The sequence below is a fragment of the Odocoileus virginianus genome, chromosome 28 (assembly GCF_023699985.2).
Source record: "Odocoileus virginianus isolate 20LAN1187 ecotype Illinois chromosome 28, Ovbor_1.2, whole genome shotgun sequence".
Lineage (NCBI taxonomy): Eukaryota > Metazoa > Chordata > Mammalia > Artiodactyla > Cervidae > Odocoileus > Odocoileus virginianus.
In genome coordinates this window covers 43660840-43677187 of record NC_069701.1, presented here as the reverse complement: position 1 = coordinate 43677187, position 16348 = coordinate 43660840, and the positions used below count along the sequence as shown (strand labels likewise).

Sequence of the window (16348 nt, the reverse complement as noted above, 5' to 3'; positions counted from 1 at the left end):
AGAAATGCTGGGCAGGAAGAGAAACAAACACGAGGGAGACAAAGAAGGGCAGGCCCTCCAGCCAAGTCAGCTGGGAACAGCACTCGCCGCCGCCTCTTCCAGATGCAGCCACTGCTGGGGGGACATGCACAGAAGTCGCCATCGGGCGCTGAGACCAGCTCGTGGGGCCAACGCACTCGACACAGGCACAGAGGGCACTCTGCCAAGCGCACCGCGCCCAGGCCCAGCCTCCCTCTCGGACCCCACAAACCCCTCCCCGACAAAACCACGTGGGTCTGGGCACAGCCGAGTTTCCAGGACACAGCAAGGGTGGCATGGGAAAGGCTGGTACAGGCAGAACATCTACAGAGGCATCCACACAGAGGCGGCCGCCAGCACCCGCCTGAGCAGGCACCTCCCAGGCCGGCACGAGTGCTGGACAAGCCCGGCAGCCAGTGCCCCAGTGCCACCCCGCTTTCCCACATCCTGAGACAGAGCCTTGGTGAGCCCAGCGGGCAGTGACACCGGGGGCAGGGGTGAGAAGCAAGGCCGATGGCTGGAACGGGGCGCTGTGGCTGCCCCAGGGGCATCTGCCAGGTGGAAGGCGGGCCCTGCCCGGCACCCACCAGGCTCCCTGCGGCTCTGCTGGGCTCCCGTCCGCCAGTCTCTCACCAGCAGCACAGCCCTGGGCACGCTTCGTGCGAGGGCTCCCTGCAGACCCTCCAAGCAAGACACGTGAGAAATGACGTGTCACCACCAAGTGTGCAGACACATGGGGCTCGTTCCACGAGGGCTCCGCGTGGACCTCCCTGGTGGTCCAGTGGTTGAGACCCCGCCTGCCAATGCAGGGGACACGGGTTCAACCCCTGGTCAGGGACGACCCCACAGGCCCCAGGGCAACTAAGCCCCCGCATGCCCTGCTCTCTGCAACGAGAGAAAGCCCGTGTGCAGCAACAGAGACACGGTGAAGTCAAAAATAAATAATTTTTAAAAAGAAAAGAGAGAGAGAGCGCGCTCTACATGACCGCGGCTCTCCTTGAAGGGGTCAGCACACCCACCCAGGCCTACCCGCCGCACGCCCTGCCGCTGCTCCAGGACGGGCAGGCGGGGGTCACGCTGCTCCTGCCGCGGTGCCTCCGCAAGTGCCATTCTCCTCCCAGGACACGACCTTCCCTGGCTCCTACTTGGAAAGCTCCTATGCACCCTCCCAAGCCACCTGCCTGGCCCTCGGCCCCCAGCGCCAGCCTGACACAGCACAGACTATCTTCTCCATCTCATCCTGGGCTCAGGGCCTGGCCCACGCCAGACGGCAAATGCAGCAGGGCCTGGAGGTCTCCCGGCGGGAAGCGTCCAGCTCACGGCTGGCTGAAAGAGGCTGGGTCACAGCAACATCTCTCAGGACCAGCGAAAAGCAGTTAGAGTCCAGGTGTCCATGAAGAGACGATACTCACAAATCTCCACACCACAGATTATCACTTGGCAACAAAAGGACAGCTGAGACCAGTGACAGCGCGAAGGACTTCTACGGCAGAGCTGAGCGAGCGGGTCACAGAAGACCACATGCTGTGCCTCCGTCCCATCTCTACAAAAACGGCCCAGCAGGCAGATGTGCAGACACGGACCGTAAAGCAGTCACTGCCCAGGGCTGGGGTGGGAACAGGGAGCCACCGAGCACCAGGTTTCCTTGGGGTGACGACAGTGTTCTCAAACTAAACTGTGGTGATGGTCATGCTACTCTGTAATTTTACTAAAAATTACTTAATTGTACACCAAATGCAAGTAAACTTTATGGTATGTAAATTACACCCCCATGAGGCTGTTAAAGTTCAGCCTGGGTGTTCTCATGATCTGATTTGACAGCCAGCCACCACGACATCCTCCCCAGAGGCAAACTGCCAAGGGACGGTCATCAACACTCAGTTCAGACACCCACAGAGGTGGCAACCACAGGACTGGGTCCCCTTCACTTGAGCATGAGGCCTGCGGGCAAAGCCACTGGGCCTGAAAGGCCCTGTCTGCACAGCAAACCCTAGGCACAGCCCAAGAGCACCAAGCCCATCACCCTCTGGAGTAAGTGACCAGTCTAGGAGCCGATCTTCTTCGGCCAGGAGAGCCAGGAAACTCTACCCTGCACCTCACCCGCCTCCTCTGCCTCCAGGGAGGAACAGGAGGCGCCGACGTCAAGGCTGGGAGCTGCCCCAGTCAGGGGCTGGCGGGGTGCATGGGCCCCACCCTGGCGGGCAGGTCCCTGCAAACTTCACCCTGTGCCCCACCAGGCAGAAGCGAAGTCGGAGTGTGTTTCCTCTCCTGCATTCCCAGATGCTCGCTGGGAAGCTTCTGGAGTAGCTCTGTCGGGTAAAACAGAAACCGCGCTATCGACCGCTCCTAGATGCCCGCCACTGCCAGTGAAAGACGGAGGAAAAGGCGCCTCAAACCACCACGCTCTGTTGGGTGGGTCCCTCGCTGCCCCAGCTCACGCAGTTTCTGCTCTAGGCGAGGAGGGTGCCAGCCTGTCAGCTACTGTCCAGAAAGGACAAAGCCAAGGACCACAGAAGTGACGCACACAAGAAGTCATGGCCCTTTTCAAGTTAGAAATTACTTTCGTAAAAAGAGAGGGACAAAGCTACCACGCACCGACTTCAACGGCCGGCTCAACGCCAAGCAGAGGAAACGCACAGGAAGACAGCGGATGTGAGCTGCCTGGCACAAAGCTCTCCGCAAGTGAGCCCAGCAAAGCCCAGCAGCAAGTCATAACATGCTGGCTTCATTTCTAGCTCCCCAAGCAGGTTTCCTGCAGGCCTCCCTTTCCTCACCCACGGCAGGGAGAGCTGAAGATAAGGCTGCCAGCGTTACTCAGCAAGGCCCTGCAGTGACGGGGAAGATGCAAGCTCACAGAACCGTCTGTCAGCCTCTCCTGTGGTCAGGACGGTATGCAGAAGAGGAGGAGGGCGCCCTATTCACCGCTCCAGTTGCGTCCACACTTTGTCACTCAAGATGAATGAAGGCAAAGAAAATCCTTCTTTTGAAAAGAACAAAAAACAGGAAAAACATGAAAACTCTATTCCAAACAACCTGGTTGAGAGTGAATGGTGTGAATTAACAAAAATATCAAGAAATAGTAAAACACACACACACAAATCCTCGATTCTTCCAGGCTGCAACCTGGCCAACTGCAGCCCCAGCACTGAGCGCGCAAAAGGTGTCAGCAGGAGCCAGACCCTTCACCTGCTTCTGGTCAGCTCTCCTCAGAGGGGTGCTGGGGAAGCGGCAGGTGGAGCAGGGAGGGAGGCCCGGGGTCTGCACTGCTCATGTCCCCCGTAGCTGTGAAATCCGGGCCTCGGCAGCCTCCTACATCACAGCAGATGGTCAATAAACTCATGGGAGGGACAAGGGGACACCCCGGCCCTCCCAGCTCTAGAGTCCTAGGACACCCACCCTGGAAACACATTTTCAAGAAGATCAGAAGCTAACGACTGAAATTATTCCGCGTTCTTCTTTTTTAAGGAGCAGGGGGTTCATAGCTAAGGAGATGTGAAAGAATTCATGATTCACCAAATCCGACCCACAGTCCATCAAGTTTAAAAAGACACACACACAAGAGATAAGCAAACTCCATCCTAACCTCTCTCTGGAGAGCTCAAGTCACTTTAGAACTGCCTACTTTATAGCCAGGTGGCAACGAGGGCTCCTTCCCTCCGCAGAGACCACAGAGGCAGCAGCTCCAAGACGATCCCTTTCAAAACTGTCTTCCTCCGACACAGGCACCGGCCACCAAATGCAAAGAAATAAGTGCTCTGCTGACCTTGCCCAGATGACCACCTGGTTGCATAGTCTTGACAAGGGCCTCAAGAACAGCTGCGGTAAATTTCTGGCTGTTCACAATGGTAACAATAAAGTCCATAAAGCACAGACCTCGGGCAGTTAGAAAAGACAGACTGCCAGTCAGTTTCCAGGGACAGAGTACCTGCTTCCTACAGACACAAGCACAGAATAACAGGCAGAATACGATCAGTTGCCTCCTCAGTAACCCCACTGATCAGGCTGGTCCCTCTGATATGAAGGCCTGCGAATTCAACTCAGCCAATCAGTAGTCTACTCCTCTGAAACCGACTTGCAGGAGGCCAAGTGGCCTCCAACACCATCTCTCCTGATAAAGGCAGAAAACAAGCACCCACCATTCAGAATAAACACAGCTGTCGGCCCTCCGGTGAACACCTCTACTTACACCCACCAGTGCCAGGCACTGTGCTATACGCTTTGCTCTGTCACCTCAGCATACCCTTCCACAGTGCCAGGTGACAAGGACCACGACTCCCACTTTACAGATGACTTTTTAAAAGGTCTGGAGAAGAAGTGACCACCTAAAGTCACACAGCTATTGAGCAGCGAGGCTGGGATGGGAGTCCCACCTCTGCAAGAAACCAGCTGAGCTGCCTCGCCCCACAGTGCCATGCCAGGTCCTGGCCCCTGCGCTCTGGCTCCAGGTCATCCCCGACACACTCAGCACCTGTCTTTGGCCTTCCGATTCCTCCCACGCGCTGTCTAGTCGCCCCTGGTCTCCCCCTTCACTAGACTGCAGCCAACCTGCAGGCTGGGAAGGGTCTCACTCATCTCATGCTGACTGTCCTGCCAGCACCCTCCACTCTGCCTGTACCAGCAAGGGCCCGACAGACACTGACATGAAACGTACATGGGACCTTTCATCTCTCTTCCAGGATTTCGGTGTCCAGACAAGCTTTCCACCCACCCCGGCCAACAACAGGGCAAGCGCTCCCTCACTCCCACCCCGAGGCCCTAGAGTAACTACCCTGACTCCAGAGGAGCGCTGTGCACGTTCGAGCCAGGCTGACGAAGGACCGCCCAACTGGGTGAGAAGTGCCTGTCCTTCTCCATCCTCAAAAAGTAAAAAAAAAAAAAAAAAAAAAAAAAAAAACAGAAAGAAAAGAAGAAAAAAGGACCGAGGCAGGTAGAATAACTTGTGGAGAACGACGTGACGTTGCGCACGTTGATCTAACCTCCAGCAAGCCCAACACACGCCGAGGGAGGGAGAGCCCAGCCCGGGCCCGGTGCTGATGCTTCCTTCCTACCCCGCCCTGCGGCGGCCGCCCGCGGAAGCGCCGAGCGCACCCTGCCCGGCGACCTCGCCCGGCGGACGCTGGCAGAGTTGGGTTGTTTTGCTCCTTTTCTCTCCTTTTAAAGGGACTGTCCTCTGCCGGCATCAATGTTATTTATTGCAGAAGCAAGTTCCCCGCGCGGACCGGCGAGCAGTCCCGGTCCGACATCCCCCGCCGCCCGACAACCAACAGCGAGGTGTGGCCGCCGGCCCCGGTCCGGCTCCCGGGACGCGGCGCTCCGCGCGAGTGCTCGACTGCAGGCCGGACGCGGGCCCGCTCCCGGCCCGGCCCCGAACCCGCTCCAGGGAGCCCCGGGCCCGACCCGGGGACGCCCCTCGCCCGCCCGTTAGGATGTCCTTGACCGGTGCCGCCCGCGGCGCGCACCGCGGCCCGGCCTGCCCGCCCCGCCCGCCCCGCTGCCGGACTCACCCCATGAGCCAGTCCATGGCTACGCGGGGCCCGCCGCGCCCGCCGCCCGACTTGCTCGGCCCTCAGCCCGCGGCTGCGGCGGCCGGAAGTAAACACTCTCTTACTCACTCCCACACGCGCGCCGCGGGCGCCGCCGGAAGTGACGCTGGCGCGCCGCCTGCTGGGAAAGGTAGTCCCGACTGCCACTGCGGCCCCGCCCTCCAGGTCCTCAGGAGCCCGCGCAGGAATATTCCCTACGCCCTGGGATGTCCCTTCACACCCCGCTTGTCCCCTCACACTCCAGATATCCCCTCACACCTCGGATGTCTCCTCACAACCATGGATATCCCCTCATACCCTGGATGTCGCCTCACACCCACTGTCCCGTCACACCCCGGATGTTCCCTCACACACCGGAATGTCCCCTCACACCCCGGAATGTCCCCTCACACCCCCGGATGTCCCCTCACACCCCGGATGTCCCCTCACACCGGCTGTCCTTTCACACCGGCTGTCCCCTCACACCCCGGATGTCCCCTCACACCCCGGATGTCCCCTCACACCCCGGATGTCCCCTCACACCGGCTGTCCTTTCACACCGGCTGTCCCCTCACACCCCGGATGTCCCCTCACACCCCGGATGTCCCCTCACACCCCGGATGTCCCCTCACACCCCTAGATGTCCCCTCACACCCCTAGATGTCCCCTCACACCCCGGCTGTCCCCTCACCCCGGCTGTCCCCTCACACCGGCTGTCCCCTCACACCCCAGATGTCTCCTCACACCCCTAGATGTCCCCTCACACCGGCTGTCCCCTCACACCCCGGATGTCCCCTCACACCGGCTGTCCCCTCACACCGGCTGTCCCCTCACACCCCGGATGTCCCCTCACACCCCTAGATGTCCCCTCACACCCCGGATGTCCCCTCACACCCCAGATGTCCCCTCACACCCCTAGATGTCCCCTCACACCCCGGATGTCCCCTCACACCCCGGATGTCCCCTCACACTGGCTGTCCCTTCACACCCCGGATGTCCCCTCACACCCCGGATGTCCCCTCACACTGGCTGTCCCTTCACACCCCGGATGTCCCCTCACACCCCGGATGTCCCCTCACACTGGCTGTCCCCTCACACCCCGGATGTCCCCTCACACCCCGGATGTCCCCTCACACCCCGGATGTCCCCTCACACCCCTAGATGTCCCCTCACACCGGCTGTCCCCTCACACCCCGGATGTCCCCTCACACCCCCGGATGTCCCCTCACACCGACTGTCCCCTCACACCCCAGATGTCCCCTCACACCCCTAGATGTCCTCTCACACCGGCTGTCCCCTCACGCCGGCTGTCCCCTCACACCCCAGATGTCCACTCACACCCCTAGATGTCCCCTCACACCCCGGATGTCCCCTCACACCCCGGATGTCCCCTCACACCCCTAGATGTCCCCTCACACCGGCTGTCCCCTCACACCCCGGATGTCCCCTCACATCCCTAGATGTCCCCTCACACCGGCTGTCCCCTCACACCCCGGATGTCCCCTCACACCCCCGGATGTCCCCTCACACCGACTGTCCCCTCACACTGGCTGTCCCCTCACACCCCGGATGTCCCCTCACACCCCGGCTGTCCCCTCACACCGGCTGTCCCCTCACACCCCTAGATGTCCCCTCACACCCCTAGATGTCCCCTCACACCCCGGCTGTCCCCTCACACCGGCTGTCCCCTCACACCCCTAGATGTCCCCTCACACCCCTAGATGTCCCCTCACACCCCTAGATGTCCCCTCACACCCCGGATGTCCCCTCACACACCGGATGTCCCCTCACACCCCTAGATGTCCCCTCACACCCCGGATGTCCCCTCACACCCCAGATGTCCCCTCACACTGGCTGTCCCCTCACACCCCGGCTGTCCCCTCACACCCCGGATGTCCCCTCACACTGGCTGTCCCCTCACACCCCGGATGTCCCCTCACACCCCGGATGTCCCCTCATACCGGCTGTCCCCTCACACCGGCTGTCCCCTCACACCCCGGCTGTCCCCTCACACCCCGGATGTCCCCTCACACCCCGGCTGTCCCCTCACACCCCTAGATGTCCCCTCACACCCCTAGATGTCCCCTCACACCCCTAGATGTCCCCTCACACCCCGGCTGTCCCCGCACACCGGCTGTCCCCTCACCCCCCGCGATGTCCCCGCACACCCCCAGATGTCCCCTCCCACCCCTAGATGTCCCCGCACACCCCGGATGTCCCCTCACACACCGGATGTCCCCTCACACCCCTAGATGTCCCCTCACACCCCGGATGTCCCCTCACACCCCAGATGTCCCCTCACACTGGCTGTCCCCTCACACCCCGGCTGTCCCCTCACACCCCGGATGTCCCCTCACACTGGCTGTCCCCTCACACCCCGGATGTCCCCTCACACCCCGGATGTCCCCTCATACCGGCTGTCCCCTCACACCGGCTGTCCCCTCACACCCCGGCTGTCCCCTCACACCCCGGATGTCCCCTCACACCCCGGCTGTCCCCTCACACCGGCTGTCCCCTCACACCCCGGCTGTCCCCTCACACCCCGGATGTCCCCTCACACCGGCTGTCCCCTCACACCCCGGCTGTCCCCTCACACCCCCGGATGTCCCCTCACACCCCTAGATGTCCCCTCACACCCCGGATGTCCCCTCACACCCAGTGTCCCCTCACACCCCGGATGTCCCCTCACACACCGGATGTTCCCTCACACCCCTAGATGTCCCCTCACACACCGGATGTCCCCTCACACCCCAGATGTCCCCTCACACTGGCTGTCCCCTCACACCCCGGCTGTCCCCTCACACCCCGGATGTCCCCTCACACTGACTGTCCCCTCACACCCCGGATGTCCCCTCACACCCCGGATGTCCCCTCATACCGGCTGTCCCCTCACACCGGCTGTCCCCTCACACCCCGGATGTCCCCTCACACTGGCTGTCCCCTCACACCGGCTGTCCCCTCACACCCCCGGATGTCCCCTCACACCCCTAGATGTCCCCTCACACCCCGGATGTCCCCTCACACCGGCTGTCCCCTCACACCCAGTGTCCCCTCACACCCCGGATGTCCCCTCACACCCCGGATGTCCCCTCACACTGGCTGTCCCCTCACACCGGCTGTCCCCTCACACCCCCGGATGTCCCCTCACACCCCTAGATGTCCCCTCACACCCCGGATGTCCCCTCACACCGGCTGTCCCCTCACACCGGCTGTCCCCTCACACCCCCGGATGTCCCCTCATACCGGCTGTCCCCTCACACCCAGTGTCCCCTCACACCCCGGATGTCCCCTCACACCGGCTGTCCCCTCACACCGGCTGTCCCCTCACACCCCGGATGTCCCCTCACACCCCGGATGTCCCCTCACACCCAGTGTCCCCTCACACCCCGGATGTCCCCTCACACCCCGGATGTCCCCTCACACCGGCTGTCCCCTCACACCGGCTGTCCCCTCACACCCCCGGATGTCCCCTCACACCCCTAGATGTCCCCTCACACCCCGGATGTCCCCTCACACCGGCTGTCCCCTCACACCCAGTGTCCCCTCACACCCCGGATGTCCCCTCACACCCCGGATGTCCCCTCACACTGGCTGTCCCCTCACACCCCGGATGTCCCCTCACACTGGCTGTCCCCTCACACCCCAGATGTCCCCTCACACCCCTAGATGTCCACTCACACCCCGGATGTCCCCTCACACCCCGGATGTCCCCTCACACCCCTAGATGTCCCCTCACACCGGCTGTCCCCTCACACCGGCTGTCCCCTCACACCCCCGGATGTCCCCTCACACCCTGGATGTCCCCTCACACCCCGGATGTCCCCTCACACCCCGGATGTCCCCTCACACCCCTAGATGTCCCCTCACACCCCGGATGTCCCCTCACACCCCCGATGTCCCCTCACACCCCGGATGTCCCCTCACACTGGCTGTCCCCTCACACCCCAGATGTCCCCTCACACCCCTAGATGTCCCCTCACACCCCGGATGTCCCCTCACACCGGCTGTCCCCTCACACCGGCTGTCCCCTCACACCCCCGGATGTCCCCTCACACTGGCTGTCCCCTCACACCCCAGATGTCCCCCCAGAGGGTGTGTCCATCTTCCTTCCCCAAGACCACCTATCCTATGTCCCTGTGGCGGTCTGGGCTTCAGGTCCCTGCTCTTCCACTGACTGGATGACCTGGGGAAGTTGTTTACCGCCCTTGTGACTCAGGTGGTTTATTTGTGGAATGGGAATGACAGTGTCCTAAAAATCTTGAAGTCACAGGTGGAGGCTGAAGATGGGGAAGCTGGGAGCTGTGACTTGGCATATTGAGAGTGTGACCCTCCTGCTCAGGCAACTCACCTGTGCTCGAGGCCCACCCCTTCCCCTTGATCGTGGTTTATTCTTGGGTGCACCCCACTGTATGGCTTTGTGTCACCCAATCTGTAATGGGCCATTCAGATCACATAGTCGTGAAGTGTCCTGTGGTCTTACGCATGGTCTGAAGTGGAGCCCAGTGGCAAGTCAAAACTCGCATCTCAAAGAATCATGACTTATTTCGTAAGAGGATGTGGCTTTGCTCCAAGAACCTGGGGCCTTCCTATCTCGTTCACCCATGACAGCTCCACATCTCCACCAAGCACCACTGGATTTAGTGAGGCATAAGTGCCAAGTGGTAGAATTGCTTACTGCAGCCTCAGCGAAATAGTCTTCTCAATTTGGGGCACATTCAAAGTGGGCAAACCCTTAGGTCTCTTACTAATTAGATAAGAATAGCACATCCAAGGCTTCCCAGGTGGTTCAGTGGTAAAGAATCCACCTGCCAATGCAGGAGACACAGGAGAAAGCAGGTTTGATCCCTGGGTCAGGTAGATCCCCCAGAGGAGGAAATGGCAACCCACTCCAGTATTCTTGCCTGGAAAATCCCGTGGCCAGAGGAGCCTGGTGGGCTACAGTTCATGAGGTCGCAAAGAATCGGACACGACTGAGCAGGCACACAATGAGCTCAGCACACTCAATGAACTCTGGTCAGAGATGATGTTACCTGCCCAATGTCATATCCTTTTCTTCTCCTTTCCTTTTTTCTGTTCCTTCATTTTCCTCCTTTTACTCCTTTATCCCAGCTTTCCATGTAGACAGAGTGGCCAATGAAATGTAAGTGGAAGTTGTTAGGTGGCTTGCAGGGTATCCTTTAATCCTTCCATCCCACCCAACCCTGGCCCAGTCTCCTGGTTCCTGCCAATAATAGGAAGACAATGGCTAGAACTTCTGCAGCCATCTTGGACCATGAGGCATGCTGATGATGGTAGAGCAGAAAGATGGAAAGGATTTGAGTTCCTGCTGAAACTTTGAGACCTCCACAGCAGTCTTGCACTTCTTACTTCTGGACTTTTTTTTTCCACACTGTGTGGTTTGCGGGATTTTAGTTTCCCTCCAGTAATTGAACCCAGGCCCTTGGCAATGAAAGCATGAAGTTCTAACCACTGGACCAGCAGGGAATTCCCTGGACTTCTTTTAATTGAAAAGATCTTATGTTGCTGTTTTTTTCCAGTTTAGACAGTTGCCTGATTGATATTCCCATCAAAATATGTGTACTCTTCCAGTGTTGGGGTGCTCAGGTGTAAAAACTTGTCTTTCACATTGGAGGGGACATCTTGGCACTTCCAGATAATTGAAGCCCCCCAAAGGTACAGTCACCTAGGTGTGGCAAGTTCCTAAATTTTCATGAGATCTATCCCTTCAGCATGCACGTGTGTTATTTTAGCGTCTAGAATGTCCCAGAGTGCTGGGCTCTGCAGTCTCTCAAGGGGACATCATCCGTGTGATGGCATGGTGAGACCTCCTGAGATGATCAGACTCTGCATGGACTAAACCACAGTGGGGGCAGCAGAGCTGGTGGGACCCTGCAGTGAGGTGGTGGGGGTGCACCCCTCATACTGGCAGATGGGGTCTTTGCAAATGAAATTAGTTAAGATAAGGTTACAAGTGTGGGCCCTAATCCAGGATGACTGGTGTCCTTATAAACAAAGGATATTTGGACACACTCAGGCGCACAGGAGAATGTCACGTGAACATGAAGGCAGAGATCAGGACTCTCAGCGCCAGGCCCTGCTGGGCAGTGGGGCCACAGGCAGACCCCTGATGAAGGAGGACAAGTGTGAATGGCTGCTCAGCAATGGGGGGATTTGAGTGAGGCCCTGCACCTAGATGGAGAAGGGAAGGGCAACCCACACCAGTATTCTTGCCTGGAGAATGCCTTGGATGGAGGAGGCTGGCAGGCATACTGTCCATGGGGTCGCACAGAGCTGGACACCACTGAAGCGATTTAGCACACAACTGCACCCAAGACTGGGGGATCCATGGATGGACATGGAACACATTGGCACCAGGGCAGGGGCACCTTCCAGGAAGAGAGAAGCAGTGGCTGGCGGAGGAGGGTGCTTGCAGGCAGCTCAGTGGAGGTGGGAAGGTGTGGGGACCCACGGAGGAGGTCAGGACCCCACCCAGATGAGAGGTGCAGCGGGTGGGAGCCACAGTCCATGCTGCTCACTGGAGGGCAGTGGGGTGAGGGGAGGGAAGCAGGGGTGAGGGGTGGGCAAGGGGAAAGGAAGGGAGCCGAGATGCCAGCTAGACTGTAGGTGGCACCCGGCAGCTTGTCCTTTCTGAGTCTGAAGGCCGAGGATGAAAGCTGGCCGGAGACACAACTGTGGCCGTTGACAGCAGATGTGACCCTGAGCCCTGGGGTGTGGCAGTGGGCCAGAGGCCCGCAGCAGGGTGATGCTGTGGGCAGTCGGGGCTGCATGTGGGCCAAGGGGAGGGTCTCGGAGGAGGATGCGGGAGGGTGCCGGGAGGCTGGAGACCGCTGAAGACCTGAGCTCCCTGGCCACGTTTCCTCCCAGCCTGCAGGGCCCTCGGGGTCCTGCTCGCGCGGACCGGCCGCCCCTTCCAGGGCGCAGGCAGCAGGTGGCGCTGCCGGGCTCCTCGCCTGGATCGGGAAGAGCTGGGTGGGAGCGGAAGGCCGGCCAGGAGCACTAGTAGGGGCGCCCTTGTCTCGTCCTCGCCCGGCAGGTGTTGCGCACCTGAGGCCTGGGGCGGGGGCACGATGCCCTCGGGCTTGGCGCGTAGCAGGTGCTCACCGCGCCCCCATACGCTCCCGGCCCGGGGCCCGCGAGGGAGCGCGGAGGCGGGGGAACAAAGAGGCAGCGGCGCTTGGAGGCGGGCCGGGTCCTTCCCCGCGCGAGCTCAGCGCCCGCGGGCGACGGCCCTGGGAGCCCGAGATTGGCCCGGCTGTGCGGGGCGGTAGGGCGGGGTCTGCACTCCCAGGAGGGGGACCCCAGGGACTGGAGTGTGAGGCCGACTCCCTGGGAACCCCTACACTGGGCTGACGTCACCGCCCAGCCGGCCAGCCCTACCCTCACCCTTGGGGGCCGCGCCCCTCGTCCCTACCCCGACTGGCTGTGCAGCCACACCCTTCCCCTGCTAGGCCCCCGGGAGGACCAGGGCACCAGCCACCGGCGGCTGGGAGAGCTGAGGCCCCCGACTGTACCCTCACCTCGTCCTGCGCGGCCCCAAATCCAGTCTCTCCGGGCGTTTCCTGTTAGGGCGGATTCTAGGGGAAGGGCCTCATCACCTCCTCCCCACCACCCCCTTCTTTTAGATCTGCTCTAACACCTGGCGCCCAGCTGCCCGCAGCCGACCACCAGCAGGGGCCAGGAGCAGAGGCTGGCTCCTAGGTGCGGGAACCTCAGAAACCGTGATGTACCCATGGGGACCAGGGCGGGGACCAGGGTTGAGATCAGCCGGGGAGGGGGGTGTGTGACTCAGGGAAGGAGCTCTGAGGATCTCTCTTCTTCTCCCTCTGGGCCCACAGGGGGCCTCAGTCCTACAGGCCTCTGGTTGCCTGATTTTGGCCTTGACGTCCACAGCCTGAGATACATGGGACCCCCATCAGCCCAGTATCCTGGGCAGGTGGGTGGTGCCGCTGAGGCTCTGGTAGAGGAAGCAGGTAAAGGCACAGTGAGGTAGCCTCCTTCCTGCCAGGCCTAGTTCCCCATGATCCGGGCCCCTGCGGAGTTGGGGGCCTGGTGGGGGCCGGGCTCCAGGGCCAGGGGCTTGACCCCGGGAAGAGGCAGAGACTGGAGGCTTCGGGGCAAGGGGCTGCTCTGCCCTCAGGTCCCCTGGGAGCCACCGGCCCAGAGCCAGGCGAGAGGTGTGGACAGCACGGGTCGCGCTGTTGTCCCGCACACCGCCCCCCAGCTCTGGGCACTGGGCTGGCTAGACTTCACCCTGCTTCCGCAAATGTTTCCAGATGTGAGCTCCCACTGGACAGGTGGGGTGGGCTGGGGCGCTCCAGAAGGGGGCTTTGTTTCCTACCCTGGTGTCAGCACCCAGGCCCTCTGTCCTGCCCGCCTGCCTCCCTCCGGGCCTCCGACCCCCCTCCCAGCCCCCTTTCCCTTCCCCCACTTCTATTTCAAACTCTCCTCGGCTTTTTATAGCTACGTCCACCAATTGTGTCAGGCTGAGGCTGGCTTCCGCCGGCCCGATGCCTGTGGTGCCAACACTGCTCTCCTGGGTGGATCTGCTCTGGTGGATCTGGGCAGAGTCTCCAGGGGTCCATGTGGGGGGGAGCCCTAGGAGCGTATGTGCTGCCAGGAGGTGGGGTGCTCCACTTAATTCAAGGGGGAGATGAGGTAAGGGGCATCTCTGCCTGTTCCCGAATTGCCCCTGGCTGCCCTGGTCTGCCGAGTGGTGTTTGCTCAGAGATGGTGAGAACCAGGTCTGCCCTGGCTCTCCCCAGCCCCTGGCCTGCTGTTCCCCTTGCCCAGGGCCCTAGAAGGCTGGCTCGGTTTTGAAAAGCTGGAGGGAGCTCCCCCAGGGACCTGCCTAGAGCTGGCCAAGCCTGGCTCTGGCGTCACCCTGCCCCGCAGCCTTTGTGTGTTTGGGGTGGGGGCAGGGCAGGAGCTCGTTTGTCTTCCTTTGTCCCCCGCCTCCCCTCCCGGCTCTGGGAATGGCCCCTGTCGCAGCCTCGTCCCTCCCTTCTGCCCAAGACTAGCTTTGGTCCTGTCCTCGGTCCCTATCAGTCCTCCTTTCCTAAAGCCACACTGCATCCTCAGGGTCTGACCCCTCCTTCAGTAAGACCCTGTGTCTGGAGACTCCCCAGCCCCAGGGCCAGGAGCAGGCCAGAACTGCCTTACTAGTCTAGAAACCCTGCCCCTTGCCAAAAAGGATAAAAGACCGGGGTCTCTCTGGGGTCTCGGCCTGATGAGCCCCCGCTGCCTGGCACCCATGAGAAGTCCTACTGGTATCAGCCCCCCCCCCCCAACTTGTGTGCCCAGTGCCCCGGCCCCTCTTTCTGGAGCAGTGGCACACCAACTCCCCTTGTCCATTCTTCAGGCCCTCGGAGGTTCTGTGGCTTCTCCCCTTCTCAGGACGGACGACTTCTCTGCAGAAGAGATGAAGCCCCAAGCTGTCTTCCAGAGCCACAGAGGGCCGTGTCTGCCTCCCGCTCACTGACCAGAGGCGCTCGGCTCCCGCCTGGCCCTCGTGGGCATAGCCCCACCTCCGCCCTTTGCCTGAGCGTGTCCCAGCCTCTCCATGTGCAGCCTGGCCTTCAGAGGCCGAACCACCACCTACAGCCTTCCTGAGAACCGGCCCTCTTGGCTCTTGCCACGCTCTGAGCCTCAGAAACAGCTGGACCGACCCGCTCACAGAGGCAGGGTCTGAGCTGCAAGGGCCCTGGGGGGCCTCTGAGGCTGACCCTGACCCTCTGTGCTGCTGGAGAAGCTGGGTCCCCTCCTGGGATCTTGGAGAGGGATGATTGGGTCTCCGCAGTGGTCCAGCTCCAAGGCAGGTGGTTTGTGGTTGTCACTGAACCCTCACTGAGCACCTTCCTTAACCGAGGACAGGATGCCTGTCGTCCAGCAGGAGGATGGATGGGAACATACAGGTGGCGCCGGTGGGAAAGAACCCACCTGCCAATGCAGACAGACTTAAGAGACGCGGCTTCGACCCCTGGGTCAGGAACATACCGTGGAGTAGGGCACGGCAGCCCACTCCAGTGTTCTTGCCCAGAGAATCCCCACAGACAGAGGAGCCTGGCAGGCTGCAGTCCTCAGGGTCGAGCAGAGTCAGACACATTTGAAGTGACTTAGCACGCACACAAGTGTATGACAGATAGTTCCTACACACCCACCTTCCTTCTCTCCCTCCCTCCCTGCCATTAACCCACCTACCATCCATCCATGTACTCCTATTCATCCATCCTCACCTTAATCCCCCACCTGTCCGTCCATGTCTCCCTCCCGTCCACTCACCTACCCACTCATGTAGCTACCCATCCAACTGTCCATCCACCCTTGTGCCTGATCGTTAGCTTTTCTGATTGTAAAGGTAGTGCCAGACACTAAGCTTTTGATTGTTGAGGCGTCCATTTCAAAGATATCCATCTGGAATAAATACATCACAGGTTCGATCCCTGGGTCAGGAAGATCCTCTGCAGGAGGGCATGGCAACTCACTCCAGTATTCTTGCCTGGAGAAAGCCATGGAGGAGGAGCCTGGTGGGCTACAGTCCACGGGGTTGCAGAGTTGGATGTGAGTGAAGTGACTGAGCACGCATGCACGCCAGCTGCACCGCTGAAGAGTCAGGCCGCCCTACCCACGAAGGCCCCATGTGGAAAGCCCTGGGTGACCTGGACAACTGTCCCCTTCCCTTAATTCCCACTCATATCTTAATTCACCAATAAAGAGTGAAACTGCAAAACCCTAGGCACCCCACACTTGACCCCGAAAAGAGAACCCCAGGACTGCGCTCTTCTTCTCTC

The 16348-nt window shown here is 60.7% G+C and overlaps 1 protein-coding gene across 2 annotated transcripts in view; it reads right to left on the bottom strand.

Moving 5' to 3' along the window:
- The window catches only part of MOB2 (MOB kinase activator 2), a 52070-nt gene extending 46441 nt beyond the window's left edge, over nucleotides 1-5629 (bottom strand). The window contains exon 1 of one of the 2 annotated variants that reach the window (XM_020907864.2): nucleotides 5523-5629. In XM_020907864.2, coding sequence (XP_020763523.1) covers nucleotides 5523-5539 — 17 coding nt within the window. In that variant the 5' untranslated portion in view covers nucleotides 5540-5629. The remainder of the gene's footprint in view (nucleotides 1-5522) is intronic. The other variant, XM_020907863.2, reaches the window with a different exon arrangement.
- Nucleotides 5630-16348: the final 10719 nt, after the last annotated feature.